General features: G+C 47.2%; 1 protein-coding gene across 3 annotated transcripts in view; it reads right to left on the bottom strand.

Moving 5' to 3' along the window:
• Positions 1-9,405, bottom strand: part of IFNGR2 (interferon gamma receptor 2) — a 36,287-nt gene that overhangs the window by 5,260 nt on the left and 21,622 nt on the right. For 2 of the 3 annotated variants that reach the window (XM_017526148.2, XM_037737641.1), the window contains exons 4-7: positions 7,666-7,814; positions 2,765-2,918; positions 2,250-2,407; positions 1-663 (exon numbers count right to left, since the gene is read on the bottom strand). In XM_017526148.2, coding sequence (XP_017381637.1) covers positions 529-663; positions 2,250-2,407; positions 2,765-2,918; positions 7,666-7,814 — 596 coding nt within the window. In that variant the 3' untranslated portion in view covers positions 1-528. The remainder of the gene's footprint in view (positions 664-2,249; positions 2,408-2,764; positions 2,919-7,665; positions 7,815-9,405) is intronic. The other variant, XM_017526149.1, reaches the window with a different exon arrangement.

Genomic DNA, 9,405 nt, shown 5'->3' with positions numbered 1-9,405 from the left:
AAAAAAAAAAAAAAAAAATCTTAAGTTACTAGGAATATATTTACAGGATTAATTACATTTGAAGCCAGCACACTGAATGTGAAGGGCCATTCAGGTCACTCTCTGGGACAGGCTGGGACAGGTTGTGTGACCTGCCCAAGGGGCTCTGGCTCATTTGCCAAAGTTGAGAAGATGAAGACAGGTCTTCTCACCGCTCAGCCCAACCAATAAAAAATGTATCAGAGATGTGTCATATCCATTTTGCTAACAAGCAATTACATGCCTTTTTAGTGTTTAAGAGAAGCCTTAATTTTCCTGGGATATCTCCGTAGAATCATTCCGGAAACTTGTATGATTTTGAAAATTCTTCAAGAAAAAAGAAAAGCTTGTCACTCCCCGAGACCCACTGTCTCTCACAAGGCAGGGACATGCCTTTTAGAGGCAGGAAAAGGGAATACTGGTCTCTGTAAAGTCCAGACAGAACTCCAGCAGCTCTGTTGGCTTGATGGCCTCTTCCAGGGGGCTGGTGGGCTAGACCCATGCGTTGGTTCAATGTGTTTGGAGAACATCTTCTTGCCCCTTTTCTGGAAATGAAATGATGGACACAGAGTCCCAGACGTCATCCTTTGGTGAGCTGTCCTTGTCCAAGGCATCTAAGATGGGCTGAGCAGGGTCCTTTAAATACTTGGGGAGATTAAAAAGCAAAATTGTAATTAGTTTACCGGTTCATTATAGCCAGACCTTTTACTTTAGGTCTTTTTTTTTTTTTTTTTTTTAGATGGAGTTTCACTCTGCCACCCAGGCTGGAGTGTAGTGGTGTGATCTTGGCTCACTGAAACCTCTGCCTCCCGGGTTCAAGCGATTGTACTGCTCAGCCTCCCGAGTAGCTGGGACTATAGGTGCCTGCCATCATGCCTGGCTAATTTTTTGTACTTTTAGTAGAGAACGGGTTTCACCATGTTGGTCAGGCTGGTCTCTAACTCCTGACCTCAAATGAACCGCCCACCTCGGCCTCCCAAAGTGCTGGGATTACAGGCGTGAGCCACTCGCCTGGCCTACTGTAGTTTTAGTTGGTATAGCTGTTATTTTATTCAGGTATAAGTTGATTCTGTCCACCAATGACATAACTTCTCTTTCTCTTCTTCAACAATGAAACACTTTTTTTTTTTTTGGAGTCAGAGCCTCTCTTTCGCCCAGGCTGGAGTGCAGTGGCGTGATCTTGGCTCACTACAACCTCTGTCTCCCGGGTTCGAGGGATTCTCCTGCCTCAGCCTCCCAAGTAGCTAGGATTGCAGGCAGGCATCACCAAGCTGGCTAATTTTTGTTATTTTTAGTAGAGACAAGGTTTCACCAAGTTGGCCAGGCTGCTCTCGAACTCCTGACCTCAAATGATCTGCCCACCTCAGCCCCTCAAAGTGCTGGGATTATAGGTGTGAGCTACCACGTCCAGCCTACTTTAGTTTTAATTGGTATAGTTGTCTTTTATTCAGGTATAAATTGATTTTGTCCACCAATGACGTAACTTCTTTTTTTTTCTTTTTGAGACTGAGTATTGATCTGCTGCCCGGGATGGAGTGCAGTGAAGAGATCTCAGCTCACTGCAACCTCCGCCTCCTGGGTTCAAGCTATTCTCCTGCCTCAGCCTCCTGAGTAGCTGGGATTGCAGGCGTGCACCACCATGCCCAGCTAATTTTTGTGTTAACTTTTCTTTTTTCAACAATGAAACACATTTTTTTTTTTTTTTGGAGTCAGAGTCTCTTTTTCGCCCAGGCTGGAGTGCAGTGGCATGATCTGAGCTCACTGCAACCTCCGCCTCCCAGGTTCAAGCGATTCTCCTGCCTCAGCCTCCCGAATAGCTAGGATTGCAGGCATGCACCACCATGCCCAGCTAATTTTTTATATTTTTCATGGCGACAGAGTTTCACCATGTTAGCCAGATTGGTCTTGAACTTCTGACCTCAGGTGATCTGCCTGCCTCAGCCTCTCAAAATGTTATGTTGGGATTACAGGCATGAGCCACTGCATCCAGCAGCCTGGCCAACACAGTGAAACCCCATCTCTACTAAAAATACAAAAAATTAGCAGGCTGTGGTGGTGTGCACCTGTAATCCCAGCTACTTGGGAGACTATGGCAGGAGAATTGCTTGAACCCGGGAGGCGGAGGTTGCAGTGAGCAGAGATGTTGCCACTGCACTCCAGCCTGGGTGACAGAGTGAGACTCCACCTAAAAAAGAAAAAGAAAAAGAAAAAAAAGATGTGTGCACACATACCTCTTCTATCTGTGACGGGATGCTTGGCGGAGTATGAAACCAATGTTTAATCAGGGCTCTGTATTTCAGGACCAGGAAGAAACAGGCCCCTGCCAGCACCGACATCAATGAAAATGTTCCCACAGAGATCAGGATGACTTGCTGAAGCTTGGTGGAGGCTAAAAAGAGGACCCGAAAGTGAACAGAATGACCATCCTACACACAACACAAACGTCAGCTAACGTTCTGTCCGTGCTGCTTGAAGAGCATTCCTGTCCTAGTAAAATGGACAAGTCCCCCTCCCCTGCCCCACCTGGTATGCTTACAGTGATAGCTAAAGTCAATCCTGTAATGAAATAAAGCAAGCGGTAGCTGTCTGGCAGCCTCTGCGGCTCATTATCCCTGCAGCTCAGCATGCTCTTCTCACTGGGTCTCCCCACTCCCAACACCCAGGACCTCATAAGCATTCCCCAATTTCACTATTGGAGAAGTGTTCTTTTCCCTGTTCAGAAAGGACATAAGAAGGTATATTTTACCATCTGCCATGATTTTGTAGCAAGATGTGTTGCTTAGGTGCCCATTTACGTTACTTTTGTTCCAAAGCAGCTGTGCCTGGACTTGTAAACAGTACACTCTGAAGGGTTTCAAGTTATCCAACGAAATGGAGTTGCTTCTGAAAGGGCCTTTGACCTACAAATAAACACGACAAGCACACACGTAAATCACTTGAATGAACGAGGCCAAGCTGCCTCCATCTGTTCTGATGTTTCCTGAAATTCACTGTGAAAGCGACAGCCAAAGGAGAATGAGATGCCATTTTGAGCAGGTCACTGGCTGGCAGTGGACACATTTTATGTGTGAAAATTGGTGTGCTGTGTGCTAAAGAGGCTGACAGCTTTAGAACTGTGTTTCTGGCTGTGAGGTCTCAGAGGGCCCATTGTAGTAACTAGGCTTTAGTAAATCCCAATTTCTAAGATAACCTTTTTCTCCATTAAAATTAACATTTGGGCCAGATGCGATGGCTCACGCCTGTAATCTCAGCACTTTGGGAGGCCAAAGTGGGCAGATCACCTGAGGTCAGGAGTTCGAGACCAGCCTGGCCAATATCACAAAACCCCTGTCTCTACTAAAAATATAAAAATTAGCTGCGTGTGGTGGCATGCACCTGTAATCCCAGCTACATGGGAGGCTGACGGAGGAGAATCCCTTGTACCAGGAGGTGGAGGATGCAGGGAACAGACATTGCGTCACTGCACTCCAGCTTGAGCGAGACAGCGAGACTCCATCTCAAAATAAACTAACGTTTTCTGTCTGTGTGTGTGCGCGCTTTTTTTTTTTTTTTTTTTTTGAGATGGAGTTTCACTCTCATTGCCCAGGCTGGAGTGCATTAGTGCGACCTTGGATCACTGCAACCTCCGCCTCCTGGGTTCAAGTGATTCTCCTGCCTCCGACTCCCGGGTAGCTGGGACTACGGGCACCCGCCACCATGCCCAGCTGATTTTTGTACTTTTAGTGGAGACAGGGTTTCACCATGTTGCCCAGGCAAGTCTCACACTGCTGACCTCAGGTGACGCACCTGCCTCGGCCTCCCAAAGTGCTGGATTACAGGCATGAGCCACCACGCCCGGCCAACATTTTGTATTTCATGGTTAATCTAGATACCTCAAGTTAGTCAACAAAGATAAAATTATTCTAAGAAATAATGTTCCTTTTATTCCCAGCCTGCTTCTAGCTTGACCAAAATGTGCTTGATGGCCTTAGGGATTTGTGCCATCAGGAGACGCCTGGACCCCAGATGCCAGGAGGATTCTGTGTCCTCCTCACATCCCCTGCTGCCTCCAGCAGGCCTTGCTGCCTCCCCGCCTGGTCATCCAGGCAATGGATCCTCACTCTTGTCTTGCCAAAGTTGTCACTGTCCCATACTGAAGTGAAAAACAGTGAGTGATACCCTATTACGGCAGCATAGGGTTCCTTGCAAAGAACTGTTTTCTAATTGTGAGATACAATAAAATCCACTGCAGCCACAAGAAATGGTGGTATAACGTATGCTGGAAAATATGGGAAGATAAGGCTGCTAAATTGTTGACTGGAAAAGGCAGATCAATCAAATACAGAACATGTTGTTATTATTATTATTATTATTGAGACAGAGTCTTACTCTGTTGCCGGCCAGAGTGCAGTGGTGTGATCTTGGCTCACTGCAGCCTCTGCCTGCCGGGTTCAAGCGATTCTCCTGCCTCAGCCTCCCAAGTAACTGGGATTACAGGTGCCTGCCACCACGCCTGGCTAATTTTTGTATTTTTAGTGGAGATGGGTTTTCACCATGCTGGCCAGGCCTGTCTTGAACCCCTGACCTCAAGTGATCTGCCCGCCTCGGCCTCCTAAAGTGCTGGGATTACAGGTGTGAGCCACCGCACCCAGCCTGGGAATTTGGATTTCAGGTTTATCCCTCCCATTCCCAAACTGGTAAGGTGGCTTACTGTCCCTACACTGTTTGCACAAACAACGTCGCTTCTTTATGAGGAACATCTGCTTTCCTTCTGGGAGCTGGAATTTTGGTATATGGTAGATAGAGGGTGCCTATGTGTCTAGCCCCCAGTAAATTCACCGGGCACTAGGTCTCTCAAGCCTCCCTGGCAGACAGCAGTTCACCTGTGCAGTCACAGCTTGCTGGTGGAGGAATGAAGTGCGTCCTGGACACTCAGCTCAGGGAGAGTTCCTGGAAGCCGACCTCGGGCCCTGCAGACTTTCCTCCATGAGTCTTTTCCCTTTGCTGATTTTGCTTTGCATCCTTTTGCTGTAGGAAACCAGAGTGTGGGCCAGGTGCGGTGGCTCACACCTGTAATCCTAGCACTTTGGGAGGCCAAGGCAGGCAGATCACTTGAGGCCATGAGTTCGAGACCACCCTGGGCAACATAGTGAAACCCCATCTCTACTAAAAATATAAAAAATTAGCCAGGTGTGGTGGTGGGCACCCATAATCTCAGCTACTCGGGAGGCTGAGGCAGGAGAATCGCTTGAACTCATGAGGCAGAGGTTGCAATGAGCCGAGATTGTGTCACTGCATTCCAGCCTGGCAACAGAGTGAAACTCTGTCTCAAAACAAAACAAAACAAAAAATGAAAGAAATTAGAGTGTGACTCTGTGCTGAGTCCTGGGAGTCTTTTGAGTGTTCTAGGGGTGGGTTTTGGGGACCCTAACACACAGACTCACAGCTGGAACAAAGATCCTATCTGTGGCTTTCAGAGTCATTTTCATCCTTGAACCTTTTCATCATGGGTGCCAAGTACAGAGGCTTTGGTCAAATTGGGAAAGGGGGGCTTGGGGTCCCTCACAGCTGCTCCTCTTCACAGGCTCTGGCTTATAGCTCGGTTGTTTCATTTTATACACAAGGAAGCTGCAGCCCAGAGAGGCTAAGTGACATGGAGCCAGAAGGCAGTGGAAGCCTGTTGTGTGCGCTCTTCATTAGGGCATGCTGATCAATGAGGCTGGCCCCAGGGACCTGGAGTGGAGTCCTCTAGTGCTGGGCAGCCCTGCCCGGCGCTAGGATTCAAGTGGCAACTTGCCCTCTGGGGGCTGACAGTGCAGAGAAGCGGAGGGTCTCCATCCTAAAAAAACAGAAGTATGGGTGGGCCCTTGGGGAGGGAGCTCTGCCACATGGTGCCCTTGAGTGAAGAAACCAACCAGAGGGTGGAGAAAAACATGGCCAGAGCGCCCGCCCCATCTCCTGCGTTGCCAGCACCATATCCGGTGGGTGAGGATAGACTTGGAAGAGGCCGAGTCTCTCCTGGAAACTGCCAGGCTCCCTCTATCCTAATCAACCCAGATCTTGAGCTCTGATTTAGAGAAATGATTTTTCCCTATTTCCTAGATGCTACATCTGTTTTTCAATGAGTCTCACCCTTCCCATTTTCATACTCCCCATAATGAAATGAAGAGGCTGGGGACAGGGGCTCATGCCTGTAACCGCAGCACTTTCAGAGACCGAGGTGGGCAGATCACTTGAGACCAGGAGTTCGAGACCACCCTGGGCAACATGGCAAAACCCCATCTCTACAAAAAAAAATTTAAAGAAATTAGCCAGGTGTGGTGGCACAAGCCTGTCTCAGCTACTCAGGAGGCTGAAGTGGGTGGATCGCGTGAGCCCAGGAGGCGGAGGTTGCAGTGACCGAGATGGTACCACCATACTCCAGCCTGGGTGACAGTGAGACGCTCTCAAAAAAAGAACAGTAAATCTAAAAAAAAAATGAAGAAGTGCAGATATAAAGTATGTGGCAGAAAAACATGGCGGTCAAGAGCAGGGGTCTGAAGCTAGACGACTCTGCTCTGCTCAGCCAGTGGTTCAGGGCTGACCTGGGGCAAGTGACTTAAAGACTTGGATTCCCTTTCTGCAAAACAGGTTGGTGTAAAGATGAAATGGGATGGGCATGGTGGCTCACACCTGTAATCCCAACACTTTGGGTGGCCGAGGTGGGTGGATCGCCTGAGGTCAGGGGTTTGACACCAGCCTGACCAACATGGTGAAACCCCCTCTCTACTAAAAATACAACACTTAGCTGGGCACCAAGAGTGAAAAAAAAAAAAAAAAAAAAAAAAAAAAAAAAAAAAAAAAAAAAAAAAAAAAAAAAAAAAAAAAAAGATGAAATGAGATGAAGTGTCTAAAATGCTGGCCCAGAGCCAAACATAAAGGAAGCTCTCAATAAATGTAAGCTCTTATTATCCAAAAGTTGAATTTAGGAAATCGTGAAGTTCACATAGATAACAGAACCTCATTAAATGCAGCCGGGATAATTTAGGCCCTGGAGATGCTTCAAGACCATCCTGTTTTCTTCCTGTACTCCCGAGGCTGACAAGGCCCCTCTGATCTCATGTACCTCTGTCAATGTGACCACCTGCCACAGTCCCTCGTGACTTGCGTTTCTGACCAATCTAGGCACCTGCAGTTCTCCACGTGTGCCACGCCTTCTCACACCTGCTGGTACTGCTCTCTGGAAGGCTCCTTCTCCCTCCAGTGGGCCTTCCCCCTACTTCACATGTGCCCTCTTCACAAACTGTTTGAACGTTTATACAGTTAAGCCTTGTGGGCTGTAGTCATGGACTCCTCATGGAGAACCAGGCCTGCTAAAACGTCCTCCAAACTGCAGAGCGTGGCAAAGGCATCATGAGCAGGCCACCAGCAAAGTCTGGACCCCACACAAGGGAAACAGACTGGCATCAAAAGATGGCCAGCCCTTCAGATGGACCTGGCGGAGGGAGGTCTCAGCACACGGAGTGGAAAAACAGGTCTTGAGGAGGATGATGAAAACAGGCTGAGGACTCAGCCTCCACGGGGACACGGGGACACCCTGCTCTAGCCCATGTTAAAGATGTTTTTCTTTTGCTAAGACGGAAACTGCAAAGGAAAGAAAATTCAAACAAAAAAGAAGCATGCTCTTGCCTGTTGGACTCCAGCTTCTTCCCAGTAATAGACATAGTACCAAAAATAGGCCGTGGAGGTATGAGGGATGTCAAAGGGAGAGGAGAACCTGATGATGAGGGAGCCTTCTCCTGGGGTCACCTCGATGTTTTTTGGAGGCCCGACAGTCACTGAAAAAGAATTACAAAGAGAAAACCATGATATAATACAATGTGTTATATAATGCAATATATATATACACACAATGTATTATATAATGCAATATATATATACATACACATATAGTGTGTGTAGATATATACATACATACATATTTTTATTTATTATTATTATTATTTTTTCGAGATGGAGTCTTGCTCTGTCACCCAGGCTGGAGTGCAGTGGCGTGATCTCAGCTCACTGCAACCTCCACCTCCCAGGTTCAAGCAATTCTCCTGCCTCAACCTCCCAAGTAACTGGGATTACAGGCGCATGCCACCTTGCCTGGCTAATTTTTGGATTTTTAGTAGAGACAAGGTTGTATCATGTTGGCCAGGCTGGTCTCGAACTCCTGACCTCTTGATTCACCTGCCTCAGCCTGCCAATGTGCTGGGGTTACAGGTGCTAGCCACCGTGCCTCGCCTATTTATTTAATTAAATTAATTAATTTATTTTTGAGATGGAATCTTGTTCTGTCACCCAGGCTGGAGTGCAGTGGTACGATCTTGGCTCACTGCAACCTCTGCCTCCCGGGTTCAAGCAATTCTTCTGCCTCAACCTCCCAAGTAGCTGGGATTACAGGCACCCATCACCATGCCTGGCTAATTTTTGTATTTTCAGTAGAGACTGGGTTTCACCATTTTGGCCAGGCTGGTTTCAAACTCCTGACCTCAGATGATCCGACTACCTCAGCCTTCCAAAGTGCTGTGATTACAGGTGTGAGTCACCATGTCCAGCCATATTTATATTTATATTGATATTTATATATGCAGTGGGGTTGACTTCGGATGCACAAGACTGTAAGAGGCTGCTTTAGGCGAGAGGCTGCCTTCGAGTCAGCCTCCAGGTGGAAGGAGAGGGCTTGAGGCACCCACAGTGTGGCTCAGAGCAAATCCCTCTGGCTCCGCAGGAGGCAGCTCCAGTGCCAGGAGGAGAGATTTCAACAGGCAGGTGCAAAAGCCTCCCTGACTGAAAGGCCACCAGAGCCAATCTCTCTTAAAACAACTCCCTAGGAGTTGTTTCCAGGGCTTCTGCAAAGGACATGCCCAATTACAAGAATCACTGTGCTCAGCAGATCCCACAGATATGGCTTTCTACCAGGTATTTAGGATTGACACAGCTGAGATGCAGGTTACCAGTCAGGGGCCATGTGACCATAAGCAGTGCCACCTAGTAACATGGGTGACATGGCACCTTTATTGTCAGATTTCCAGAGAAATAAAACTGGAGGGTTAACCAAAGGTCAAGTTTTCATGCAGAGGGGAAATGATTTTGTTAGCCCTTACCTACTACATATATAAAATATATATATATATATATATATATATATATATATACAAAATTCCAATATAACTGAGCAAAAGTGGTATTTACAAACTGTGCGTACATTTGTCTCCTAGCTTCTTATAATACTATGTTTGTTTATTTATTTATTTATTTATTTATTTTATTTTTTTTTTTGGGACAGAGTTTCGCTCTTGTTACCCAGGCTGGAGTGCAATGGCACGATCTCGGCTCACCGCAACCTCCGCCTCCTGGGTTCAGGCAATTCTCCTGCCTCAG

Source organism: Cebus imitator, unplaced genomic scaffold (assembly GCF_001604975.1).
Source record: "Cebus imitator isolate Cc_AM_T3 unplaced genomic scaffold, Cebus_imitator-1.0 Scaffold41, whole genome shotgun sequence".
NCBI classification, from domain to species: Eukaryota; Metazoa; Chordata; class Mammalia; order Primates; family Cebidae; genus Cebus; species Cebus imitator.
Note: the sequence above shows the minus strand (reverse complement) of the source record. Positions and strands in the feature narration are given on the sequence as shown.